The sequence below is a fragment of the Centroberyx gerrardi genome, chromosome 11 (assembly GCF_048128805.1).
Source record: "Centroberyx gerrardi isolate f3 chromosome 11, fCenGer3.hap1.cur.20231027, whole genome shotgun sequence".
In the NCBI taxonomy this organism is placed as follows: Eukaryota; Metazoa; Chordata; class Actinopteri; order Beryciformes; family Berycidae; genus Centroberyx; species Centroberyx gerrardi.
The window spans coordinates 13766299-13780233 of record NC_136007.1 but is presented as its reverse complement, the minus strand read 5'-3'; the positions used below and the strand labels follow the sequence as shown (position 1 = coordinate 13780233).

At 44.4% G+C, this 13935-nt stretch overlaps 1 protein-coding gene across 1 annotated transcript; it reads left to right on the top strand.

The window, feature by feature from the left end:
* Nucleotides 1-192: 192 nt before the first annotated feature.
* On the top strand, nucleotides 193-13771 carry hunk (hormonally up-regulated Neu-associated kinase). Its single transcript, XM_071902827.2, has 9 exons — nucleotides 193-797; nucleotides 3912-4204; nucleotides 5142-5197; nucleotides 5623-5758; nucleotides 5904-6031; nucleotides 8493-8619; nucleotides 8921-9089; nucleotides 9483-9636; nucleotides 11418-13771. Exons 1-9 carry the CDS (start codon nucleotides 558-560, stop codon nucleotides 12164-12166), a joined length of 2052 nt encoding a protein of 683 aa, XP_071758928.1. The 5' UTR covers nucleotides 193-557; the 3' UTR covers nucleotides 12167-13771.
* The last annotated feature ends 164 nt before the right edge of the window (nucleotides 13772-13935 follow it).

Sequence of the window (13935 nt, the reverse complement as noted above, 5' to 3'; positions counted from 1 at the left end):
GATTGAAAATTATCCCAGCCACCACCGAGTGAGGAGCTTTTTTTTTTTCTCACAATAAGAAACGCCCACCCAGATAACCGGGAAAGTCACTTCAAACTGAAGAACACGCTGCCTGCAACAGACTATTCAGGAGATGCTCATGTGTGGAGAAGGAGCGCTGCGGACCTCTGACTGAGCGACGCTTTCTTTTTTTATAACTCTCACATAAGTAGGCTGTTTAGACAAGTTGCGTCAGTTGGCCACTTTCAATGATTAAGCCTGACATTTTTTCTGTCTAAGCTGATACACGAATCAAAACGTGTGTCGGAAACTGCTGAGTGCGCTCACTGGATGCTTTGGGTGAACAGGTGGCGCAGGCTCCGGTTCCCTGTTACGTGTAATTTGTCATTAGGGACGAGGAAGGGGCAAGTCGCCGACAGACTGGAGTTAACGTAGGCTTCTTTCAAATGTGCGTAATTCACGGGACGCTTAGCAGTTGAAATCCACCACAAAGGAGGGCGAGAGAAGACCTGTGCGATTTTTTTGTGTCCCTTATTAAAACCTGACGGCGGGCTGTTATGCCAGTAGCTGACAGCGACATGGTAGTGGACAACAGCCACGGGTTGTATGAGGGTAAAACCCCAACTTCTGCCGGGAACGACAGCATCCTCCCGGCCTCACTATGCAGTCCCGCAGCGGACATCCTGAGGAACTTTTACCACACCAAGCGGGTTGGGAACTATCTTATTGGAAGGAAGCTGGGAGAAGGATCATTCGCCAAAGTTAGAGAAGGTCTCCATGCACTGACTGGAGAAAAGGTAAGCACATACTTCACAAGAGTGAGAATGCAACAGGATACGAAGTTAAAATTCTGTCTCATACCCATTTTGTAGTTTCTCAGATCATAAATATGGGACTTGGAAATAACTCAGGGATAATTTCAATGCCTGTTTTGCACATGAAATCTGCATTTTCCCTATATATTTTAGTCCTCGGGATTTCTTGGGCTTTATTTATAAATCATCAGTACTCTGATAGAAAGTAGACAATTTTCATTCAAAATGCATGCATTTTCAATCAATGTAACACTTTTCAATCAATGTATTATTTAAAATGCATTTTCAGCTGTGTGGTGTGACATGGTTTTACATTTCATTTCAACATGGGAATGTCAGCTGTCAGTCGGCTCTTTAAATTGGGGATGCATTCTTTTTTTGCGGAATGTCAACCATAAGAAGAAACTCTTCTCTTATTATAAATTAGCAGGTGCCTACATTTACTCAAGACACTTTATCTGATTATTATGAGAGGCAATCCAGGTCTTACTGATTAATTACCCCAGAGGAAAGTGATCAACCCACTTTGCATTGAGAGCCTTATTAATGAGCTCGTGCAGCATCACCAGGTGTTGAAGTCAACTTTGCACAGCAGGACGTGGTTTCTAGCCAAGCTCTAGTGACAATATTTACTTTGTGTGTGTGAGAGACAAAGAGACAGACAGACATACAGAGACAAGGAGAGACAGTTACTGCCTATACTGAACCATGTGCTTGATGAGTAGTCGTGCGCTCTCAACGCCTGCTTTGTCTACAGGCGGTGATCTCACTGCTGTGGGCGCGCAAGCCTGTGATAGGGGCAGAGAGAAAATTGCCCGGCCTATGAGAGAGCAGAGCCGGTACTTGCATATGAAATAATGTCTTTGATAAATGGGCTCCAGTCTCATTATGATTCCGCCAGCGCAGGGCTTTGATATGGGCTACCATTGGCCACTGGTTGCCTTTGTCTCTCCAGGCTTTTTGAGGAGCAGCCAGTACATTTGCATATGGGAAAAACAAGCACCCCTTTTTCCCCTATGTGTTCCAACATACGTGTCTGTCTGTCCATATAAACAACATATGTGTATGTGTGTCACTGTGTATGTGTGGCCTGAAATTCTTATTTAACATATTAAGGATTAGCTCATCTTACATCTACCCCCACATTCCCCCATTTCCCCCACTGTTGCTGTGAAGAGAATAGAAAGCACTCCTGTTCTCGGCTCTTCCCTCCTTCCCTTCCCTCACTCTCTTTGTTGAGGATGATGCAAACCCAGGCAATCACACAGCCAAGCACAGCACATGCCTCCGACTCTCTCTCCCCTCTCTTTCTCTCCCCTCTCTCTCTCTCTCCCCTCTCTCTCTCTCTCTCTCCATGTGATACATGGTTCAACAGGCACTGGGAGGGGGGAGGGAGAGAGGAGGCAGTGAGTTTATTCAAGCAATAGGGTAGGTAGGGGGCAAAGAAATAGAGGAGGACACACAGATCTTTTTTAGCATCACTAGAAAGTCGGCGTGAATGAGAGGACAGTGGGGTGGGGTGGGGTGGGGTGGCGGGGTATGGAGATAATTGGAGGTGAGAGATGGTACAGTCATGGTCAGCAGGGGATTGAAGGGGTGTTGGCGACCCGGGGAGGTCATATGGATGTGTTTTGATGTCTGTAACCCACTTTCCCCTCCGTACACACCCACCCCACCCCCCCTTTTCTGTCTGAGGGAAGCCTGATAAACAACTGAATCCCCCAGAAGCCCCCCGGCTGGGCGCACCCCTCCCCCCCTCTGGAGCCCCATCCCCCCCTCCCCCCCTATCCTCATATAGCCTACTGTAAATACAGCGCCCCATCCCCCCCCACCCCATATACACTACACCCCTTCTCTCACCCACACCGCCTGGCGTAAACAGGGGCCGTCTATTGTGACCGCTCAGCACACACACACACACACACACACACACACTCACACACAGCCACTGATATTAATTAGCTAGTGCAAAAAGGGTTTTTAGAGGTGAATGAATTATTAGAGATGAAAGGAGGAAAGGAAGACAGGGTGAAGGACAGGGAAGAGAGGAGAACACACACACCACCACCACACCCACTTTGTCCCTCATCATTACTGTAATGGATATGGTGATTAGTTCGACCGGTTATGCCTTATTGTGTCTGTGGTCTCTCCTTGAGATGATTTGCGAGGTATGGAAGGCATGCTCTTGAACTCACATTAATGGGACGGAAGGCGATGCGTGCGAGGGAAGACGCCGGGTAGATCGCTATCTATTCGAGTATAATCAGCTATAGAGGGAAGTCAGGTGTTTGTGATGTGTGCAGAGGACACAAAGTAAATGAGGCGAATTTGTGTGAATTGGGGAAAAAGACAGATTAGATGTATTGCGACTTATGTGGAGATTCTGTTAGTTTCTTCTTCTTTGAAGCTGGGATGAGAAACAAAACGTCAACCGGTCTGCCTGGGAATCTGTCCGTGGAAAATGAGCGGGCCCTAATTTAGCCCGCCTCAGACTCGGGCGTACATTTGTCGCCGCTCCTCAAGTGTGTTTGTCTTCAGTGGTTATAGCGGCGACTATGTGGCAAATGGGGGAGGGGGGGAATATTAACTGTCCATTTGGCCTTGGTGCCTGTGTGAGAGATAGGGTAACATTTGCTTTTCCCCCGGTTTATGATGGTTCAGTAACCCCTCCAACACACACTTGGGTATGCACACACACACACACACACACACAGACACTCACGCACACCCCCTCCCGTAGCCCTAGGGCCCTATAGTGAGAGCGCCTGGGTTGCTCCACATTGGGAGCAGCTGTGAGGGAGGGGTCAGTGTCGAATCATATACCCTGCAATGGAGACTGACTAGCCCATCACCTGTTACACTACAACTCTCTCTCTCCCTCTCTCTCTCTGATATTTCCCCCCTGAGCTACAGCAGTGCTCTATTCTCCATGGGGATTCTTCACAATATCATATCACACAGGGTTCAAAAGTCAAACTCTTGCTGGCAAGTCAGCACTGTCTAAAATAACACCCTCTCCTCCTCTGCTCTCTTCTATTCTCTTCTCTCTCTCTCCTCTCCTCTGCTCTCTTATCTTTCCCCCGAATCCTCCAGGTGGCGGTGAAGGTGATCGACAAGCGCAAGGCCAAGAAGGACTCGTACGTGACCAAGAACCTGCGGAGGGAAGGCCACATCCAGCAGATGATCCGCCACCCCAACATCACCCAGCTGCTGGACATCCTGGAGACGGAGAACAGCTACTACCTGGTGATGGAGCTGTGTCCCGGCGGGAACCTCATGAACCGCATCTACGACAAGAAGCGGCTGGACGAGAGGGAGACGCAGAAATACGTGCGGCAGCTGGTGATGGCCGTGGAGCACTTGCACAGAGCCGGGGTGGTGCACAGGTGAGGGGGGGAAAGCACTCGAAATAAGGCTGACAAACTCAAACAAACACACACACACACTCTGATCTCCAGTGTCACCAGTAGCATTCGTTTAAATGTCTCGGCAAAGGATGGACATATGCCATCTCTAGCTGTTTGTAGGTTAAAGCTGACTTTAAGATCTCTGAGGCAGACATGATCCTCTTTCGCAGAAGTGTGGGTTAAGCCCTTATTGCGCACATTACTAATAATCCACATATATCCGAACCCATCGACTCGATGACTGGAGTGTGATGCCGTGAGCGCTTTCCAAGAGAACCGTTAAATATTTTATAGACTACTATATACTATTTTATGGAAGGGTTTGGCTTACCCTTCACTGTGCAATAACTTTAAGATTAGGCAATTACTCCAATGCATTTGTTTGTCACAGATACTTCAGCATTATCATCAAACTTTTAACTTTGACTTCAGAAAAACAAATAATGCTGTATCTCTCAATCAAATTCCTAGACTAAAATAACCCATTTATTTCAATTCACAAAGCTTTCCCAAGAACTTTCTATTCTTTGTCGCTCTCAGAGCCTGGGAACTAAGTTTGTATCGTATTGAGAGCGATGCATGGTGAGATGCCCTATGTAGATAACTGTATAACAGGATTTATAAGACTGGGGAGACATCTGAGGCACACAATAGACCCTGAAAATCAGCCAGCGTGACCCACATTGCGAGGGTATGTGTGTGTGTGTGTGTGTGTGTGTGTGTGTGTATGCATTGGGGGTGGCGGGGGTGGACTCCACCCCTCCCAATTTCGTCGGGGGGTGGTCACCCACTAACCTCCCCTTCACCCTCCCACCCCTGCTTGTGCATTGTATGATGAGCGGTTTGATAAGTTATCTAATGTAAAGCCTGGCGCTGTGCAGAGCATTGACATCTCCTCTCTCTCTTTGTCTCGCAGGGATCTGAAGATTGAAAACCTTCTGCTGGATGAGCAGGACAACATAAAGCTCATAGGTAACTCAATAGCCCTCGCATTCGCCCAGCTCACATCAGCTTACTGAATGATAGTTGATCCAGAGAGGTCAATTCCCACAGCAGAGAGCGAGATAAGGATTTAACCAGCAAACAAAGAATAAAAGGCTGTGATGGCTGGCACTTTACAGTAGCAGGAACAAGATTTGCTCAGTTAGAGCAGAGTAGGACAGGGAGAGCAGGGAGGCAGAGTGTCATGTTGTCCCACATGTGGTGCGGGGTTAAGAGCAATTAAATATCCCGTTAAAACCCTAACGAGCTCTCACCATAGTGTCAATCTGCTTCTGTTTGTGTGTGCAACACTGTGGCGAGGCGACTCACTTAATGACCTTAAGTGTGATGGGTGGGCAGAGACGAAGGCCATAAACCCAGACACAAACACTCACCCCGCCTCTTCTGTCCTTCAGATTTTGGCCTGAGTAACTGCGCCGGCATCCTGGGTTATTCGGACCCGTTCAGCACCCAGTGTGGCAGCCCGGCCTACGCCGCCCCAGAACTGCTGTCCAGGAAGAAGTACGGGCCGAAGGTGGACGTCTGGTCCATGTGAGTTCCCCCTCTTTATCAGAAATTTAACAGATTCTTGTCGGTATATCAGTGGCATCAACATATTTGGATATCGGTTTTTCATAGTGATTTGAGTGCATCCCGATCTGAAGTATATGTGTATGTGTGTATTTTGGTTATCCAGTGGGGTGAACATGTACGCCATGTTGACGGGAACGCTCCCTTTCACCGTGGAGCCCTTCAGTCTCCGAGCCCTGCACCAGAAGATGGTGGACAAGGAGATGAACCCTCTACCTCCCTCTCTCTCTACAGGTACATACACACAAACACACACCTGTTTCTACATAGGTAAATACTAGATGAAAAGCTTTGTGCAGTACAAAAACACCCTATAAAACAACCCACTCATACACATGCACAGCACACTCATTTGTTCCTCAGGGAAGAATTGAATACCAGTGTCAAGTTTGCACGTATATGCCAACATACAGTATACACATGCATATCGACGTTTTTTTCAGGTAATGTATGCCCATGAAAGAGTCTTGTTGACACATATAGGTGTAGGGTAATGGAAACATACAGGTAATAAAGTTCTGCCTGTATTATGCCATTTTGTTTTATTGGAAAAGTTGTCAGTAGGCGTCTTTGTGGGTGTAAACAAACAGCAGACTCCCTGTTAATCACTCATCAAGGACGCGCTTGTTTGTTGCCTTATTGCCGTCTCATGGCTTTTTGTCTGTCTGTCCAACTGGTTGCCTGTCTCTGGGTAAACGAGGCCTCTCACCGTATTCACCGTCTTGTTTCAGCAATACAGTTTAGTAGCTGTTTGGTAAATGCCACCTTAAAAAAAAAAGAGACTGGAGGTGCTCAACTTTAAAATAAAAGAAAGACAAACTAAGGTGCACAAGGCTTTAAAATGTGCAAAGAAAGAATAGCCAGCCCTGTCAAAAAAAGGAATTACTTGTGTCTTTATTCAATCATTTTGACTTCTGAATAAAGACCCATCACCCAAACAGCACAGTGAGTTCAGTGAGAAATTAAGCAATCCAGTGCAGTCCAAGTCTCATGCAACACACAAAAAGGCTAAATGGTGATAAGCGTGTCTGAACAACAGATCTGGCAAGCAGCTTCCTTTTCATCTGTTCACCGTCTTATGTTCAGTGGAATGTGTGTGCTGATGTACAGTATTCACTGCAGCGCCAGCCACCACAACCACCTCTGGCGTGACAAACACCTTCACCGCATTTTGACAAACAGGTTTTTGTTAGGTGCTCCCTTTCAAACCTTATATGCAAATTATCCATTACTGGATTGGCGTGTGCCTCACAGACAACAACAAAAAGCCTCATTTGAACTTTTGTAGTAGCGTTATAAAAAGATCACCTCAGTCAGCTCAGAGATTTACATGCCCAGATATAGGACTTATATATATATAAGATGGACATACAGCATTAAATAAGTGGTATAATTTTATCATGGTACAAATTCTAGACCCTCAGTATCAAAGCAGGAGCGAAAAAAAGATGAGAGACATTTGGAAAAAAAAGTGGCAAATACTCTGGTAACATGAAACTAAATTTGATCAAAATTAAAAACGAATATAGGTACTTTGTAATGAATTGTACATAACACAAGTCCATAATTGCCTAAATGATAACCCTTTACAGTATGGATCATCAATATTTTAGACATAGTAAATGACAAACTTATGGTAATAATTTCCCTCCAAAGTGTATAAACATTAATAAACAGGAACAGAACTCTTCGAATATTCATTGATTTATATAATTTCTATCGTGGTAAAAAATGAAGAAGGAAGGAAACGTGCAAAATGGAAATAGGTCATGTACAAAGAGGCATACTGACCAAACAGCATTCCTTGTCAATCAAATGTGAAAATTCAGTTGGTGGTTAAATCCATACTTTGACCATGACATTTGCCTCAAAGGGATCTTGCCAAAATTCTCAAGTAGAACCTGTCAGTCACTATCAGGTTTCTTATGAAAAAAAAAAAAAAGAGGGAGAAAAGACTTACGCTCAACCTTTAATTTCAGTTTACATTCTATAGGCCTAGAATCAGTAGTACAAATTATTGATTCTACATAGCTTCTATAGACCAATATGAGTCAGTGAGATAAAACTCTGTGCCTCTAAGTAATCAAGACTACAATTTAATCATTTGTGTCCCACTCCTATTCGCTGTACCAATAGTAAAGAGCAGGTAGATTTCAGTGGAAAACTACAGGCTGACCCCCAGGCAGTTTGATTACACTTCTGTTGTTTTTGCCCGAAGCTGAATCCACAACAAGGTTGTCATCAATCCATGGAAGTGACGCTCATAAATCACCAGACTGTCATTTCGCGATGAGGCAAAGGAAGAATTGGCTTGACCTAGATAGTATAAGAATATAAGTTCTTATTAATGAAGCTTATGACTCAAGGCCGTCCCCGCATCTGCCTCCTTATGTAATGAGGAAAGATAAGAGAGGATGAGGGGGAAGTGTGACGCAGGATACGGTGTTTGGGGTCAGCTGTGTGTCAGGATGAGCTTATACCTCTACTTCCACTATTCATGGAGACGGTTCTGAATGGTTTCTAAGCCGACAGAAAGGAGGCAACGCTTCATACCCGCTCCTATAAAAGAGCAGTTACATTTCTGAAATAAAAGACATATAATGTAATAAGAATGTTTCAATGTACAGTATGTAAACCTTTGAATATTTCCAGTTTATGGATATTTATTCCCTCTCTGTCTCTGTTTCTCTCTCAGCTGCCATTTGTCTCCTGAAGAAGCTTCTTGAGCCCGACCCCAACAAGCGGCCCAATATCCACCAGGTGATGGCCGACTCCTGGCTACAGCTGGCCAACAAAAACACAGGAGCGCCGTACCTCAACAGGTGAGCCCACACACACAAACACACACACACACACACACACACATACATTTGAAATGCTTTAACTGAATTTAATAAATCATAAACGATAATAAACTTAGAGGATCAACATGGCACAAGGACATTTAAGGATACAAATGGAATTGTTAGCCGTCAGCTACATATTACTGCAGAGACTGAACAGTATTTTTCTTTGTTTGTGTCTTTTTCTGAAATGCAATTTGTTACATAAGGCTTTCCATGTAAAGCATTTCAAAGCATTAACCCCTCTTTCTCTCATTCCATCTCCCCTCTCTGTATTTAGGATCCACATTGAGGAAATCAACCACATGGTGTTGCTCCATATGACGGAGAGGATGGGCTACAAGCACAGCGAGGTGCTGAGTGCCGTCCTCACCAATCGCGCCTGTCACACCCTGGCTGTCTACTTCCTGCTCAACAACAAGATGAAGAGACTCTCCAAGGAATACAGGGTAAGGGGATCCCAGCTAACAACTAAACCCACGTCATTCAAAACACCCGGGAGTGAGGGAAACAATCTAGCCTTACACTGAGCACGTACTACCTGAGGGTTCAGCACAAGAAACCCAATTTAAAATACAAAGACCAAAGAGAGCAGCGTGCTTTAAGACATTCCAAAGAGTTTGAAATGAAGATTCAATCTGCTCTATAGAAAGACGCCAAGCAAGAAATAGCATCGAGACATTTTTCTGAGAATAAGGCACACTTGAATTCAATTTATTGGCTGAAAAAGGGGTTAAAAGAGTCCAAGAATTCAGAGGTAATACAATTTGTTGTGTAACAGGCTTTTCTAATGCCAAGAGCTGTTGTAACATGGTTTTTTTTTCTCCCTGTGGCTGTTTCAGGAGATGCAGTACCAGGAGAAAAAGACAGAGAAAAACGAATACTTCCAGACCCAGTGGAGGAAGCACATCGACAAGATCACCATCCCCCCTAAACAGACGCCCGTCTACCTGGCTGTCAGCAAAGGGCCCAGCAAGGAGAAGAAACACAGGACAGGTGAGGAATCGGCTACGATACACGGAGCGGAGTAGGTCAAAAAAAACATGGACAGAGGGAGATTTCAGTGAAGGAAAATGACAGACATTTGGAAAAAAAAGTGCCAAATACTCAAAAATACTCAAAAAAATACGCAAAATTAAAAACTAATTTAGGTACTTTGTAATGAATTGTAGGTAACACAAGTCCATAATTGGCAAAATGATAACCCTTTGCAGTATGGATCATCAATATTTTAGACATAGTAAATGACAAACTTATGGTAATAATTTCCCTCCAAAGTGTATAAACAGTTATAAACAGGAATAGAACTCTTCAAATATTCATTGATCCGTCAGATTCATTGTTTTAATTGTTTATAACTAAGCAACCCATGATGTTAATAGTAACCCAGCAGCATCAATTAACTTAAACTCTTCTTAACTAAGTGGAAATGTTAAAGTCTACTGGAGACATTTGCGGCTTGGATTGCTAATTGAGTGTGGTAGGTAGTGGGAGTCTGTCAGGTCGACCCGGCTTGACCCCTTAAAGGAGAATAGTGTAGTGGAGTAGTACTGGGGCCTGAGCTCCTTTCCCTCTCTTCCGGTAACCCATAATTTCTCAGAACAGCCCATGGGATATGCCAGATGCAGCAAGTTAGAACAGACAGGCACGTCTTCACACACAAAGAAGCGATACATAATGTTCCTGAACATTTACTTGCGAGTGTTATATGCTCTCAGATCATCATGTGCCTGAGAGGTATGTCACTGTTATGTAATATTTGCTGTAATTGCTATATGCTTCACTGTTAGGCAATATTTGCTATGTGTCACATGATCTATAGGATCTAGGCATTTACAGCTCTATGAACCCACAGGATTAAAATGAATTATAGCAAAGTTTAGATTTTGATCTGATATATATGAAGTTATATATATATACAATATAATGTAATGCACCTAAAAAAACAACCGTGGATAAACACAAAAAAGTCCAAGACTTATTTCCATTGCGGTCCTCTAGTCCAAGAAGGCTATGGGCATGACGGGCTGTTGCAGCAGTGTCAATGAGTCAATATAACAATAAAAATAACAACAGACCAGTAATACACAAATACCATATGTCTTATACAATATAAACGATTCATAAATTCTACTTAAAACCAAAAATGTCACCCATAATCAAATAAACTAAGATGCCACTAAAATACTGGAATAATGGAACAGAAAAAACAGGTCAGGTTCAAAAGCATAAAGCCACAAGTTGAACTGTTTATTTGACACACTTTCTATGCCAGCATTCACACACATATCTCTAAATAGGCATCTGTCGTCAAGTCAGGACACCTGCATGACTCCTGTGCAACCCAGTTTACTCAGACCTAAAAATGCCACTCTCTCTGCGTCTCTCAGGTTAATTAGGAAGCCGCACGACCTAGGTTACCAGCAGCTGACCTGGCACGCCCAGTGTGGTTATGGATTAAACGGCAAGCGGTTCGCTTCAAAAGAAACTCACAGATGTCAAATTGATGTCAAATACATTTCCCAGGCCTGGGGAAGTTATTAAAAATTATAAAAGGGAGAAAAATCATAAAATTTTGTATGTGAAGTTAATGGTTTTGAGTACTGTCAAATAGACTATAATAGACTTCCCTGTTGGAGGACTTGATTTTAAAGTGAAAAACAAACTAAGGCTTAAAGTTAGTGTAGCTGATGGTTACTTTTTAATTAATGTTTTTGGGGAAGTGTAAATTCAAATGGGTATATTTCATGACCAAAATGCCTATCGTCTCCCCTCAGGTCTCCTCCGTGCCATAACCGGCGGACATCGTAACTCCCCTCTGGCTCCGCCTGGCACTGTGGCCTCTTCCTCCATGGAGTACCTAGAGATCCATCCTCTCTTTCCCAACACGCCACAGCAACGCAGGCGCTTGGCCACCCTCCCACAAGTCAATACCAGCCCGGAGCACAACATTCCCGCCCCTCCGGCGCCGTCACCGATCGGCATGCATTCCTTCGACTCCCTCTCCAAAGCTGAGCAGATTGAAGACACCCCCGCCGCGCCCTGGTACAAGCTGACCAACGGGACGTTCTCCCCGCCGCGCCACGTCTCTGCCTTCCACCCCGACTCCTCCTACTTGAAGAAGGCCACCATCCCCAGCCCCCCCGTCCTCATCGTCAACCCGCAGCCCAAGAAGAGCACCTCGTCGGACTGGTGCGGCTCGTCCGACACCAGCGGCAGCCCCCCCAGCACCGTGGGAAGCCCCCCAGGAGGCTCGGCCTTCAGTCCTCCCAAATCGGCCTTCAGCCCCCTCAACCCCTCCTCGGCGTTCAGCCCTCCTTCCAGCGGGGGCAGCAGCGATCCCGACAGCCCGACGCACCGCAGCAAGTTCCCCTCGATGGGGATCGGGCAGATCCTGAAGAAGAAGGTCCAGCTGCAGCCGTTCACCTTCCGGGCGGAGCAGGTGGTTGAGGAGGTGGTGTCCCCGCCCCCCTACCCCATGCAGACGCTGCTCTGCGCTTCAGGTGCACTCAAGACTCTCTGCTGAGGCGTACGAGACAACAGAGCAAGACAGAAAGACTGATTTTGATCACGAGGCCCCTCTCAACATTTTTATGTAAGTTGGAGTGGTCTTCCAGAGCGGCCTTCTGAACTGTGAACTGTCCCTTTATCGTGACCAAGTCACTTTTTTTTGATAAAGTTGATAAAAAAAAAAGAAAGGAAACAGAAAAAAAAAGAAAGACATGAGGTTGAGTGGGAGTCTAAAAGATTTAATCTCTGTTACCACTCTCACAGTGTAATAAAGAGGTGAGTGATACTGAGAAGATGAGATCTGAAACGGATCCCTCAGCAATGACTAAACCCCGCTGTGTCCCAGATACAGTCCGGGCATGTAATATGGGCCTTGAGAACAAGGCATACACACACACACACACACACTGTATTATAGACTGAGTGAGAGATACACTCTCTTATGTAATATTGCTGTAACTGATTCCAAACTGAGCCGGAAACTGATTCACACCAGCTACTAGACCCTGACCCTGACCCTTACCCTGATTAGGTGTATTACTGTCAAAGTGAATGCTTTTTTTTTTCTCTGTGAAACTCTCTAAGATACCCACTAACCTCCAGCCAGCTGGCACTATATCCTCAATGCTGTCTGGATGAAGATGCTCACTGCACTATTTTTTTGAAAAACCAAAACCTATAGTAACAACAGGGTTCAACATCTGTTACCTCACTGCATTATTCATACATTAATGTCACAGCAGTAGATCGTGACGTGCTTGTGTGGATTTTGCCACATAGTTGCAGTGTTTCGGCAGTAGCGCCCTTAGAATCAACATGATAAAATAGAAATAGGTATCTAGAGTCATTCTCACACTTCATAGACGTAATATATCACTCAACGTTGATAATAACTTACAATTACAACTTTTTTATAGCGTTAGTGTTACACCACCTCTATGACCTACAGGCAAACTGGTGTATAATTTGTAACTGTAAATGTCTTAGCTACAGTATGTCTTTCTCACAGCAGGATACGCCTGTTCTTGGAGTCAATTCTAAAAAAAAAAAAAAAAAGTGTCAAAGCCTTATGAATCGTATCAACCTCGCCAAAGGCTGAAGGTACGGAGGTGGGAGGAACTGCCAGTGATTCACTTCCTATTGTCTTAATGCTGTAGTTTGTGCAATAGTCCTAAGTGTTGACTGCAATGACGAATATTTGCCAAGAACTTTTTTGAGAGCGATGTGAAATTTTGTGCTTGTAAATACAGTACGATTCCAGTATTCTTGTCACTTAACGGTGTTCTGTATCAAGGGATTCTTAAGTCTTCGTTGAACTAACATTTTCACACTCTGGTCGTTTCACAAATACTATATGACTCTATATGAAGGCTTCCACGTGCACACAAGGCTGCTCACTGTTAAGATAGAGTCTCTTTCTGTCAGACGGAAAACCTGCATGCAAACTTTTAGAAGTCGAAATGTATTGTCAACATTTGAAATGATGTCTTTGTACCTTTTTTTGGTTGATACTGAGATTGATACGGACTCGGGGGTCTTTTGTAAGATTTTCTAATGGATGGTTTTGTTTGAGTGTCAAGAGATTTCTATGCTGTATAAAATATTTTAAATATTTATACTGAATCCATTATGTGTCTGTCTGGTCCTTCAAATGCACCTACACACTGTCTGGTTCCATACTTGTACATCATGTACTTGAGGGTGTGTGTGTGTGTATACGCACATACCAATACACAACTTCTAATTAGCCAATAAATCAATATTAAATCATTACTAAGATTCAGT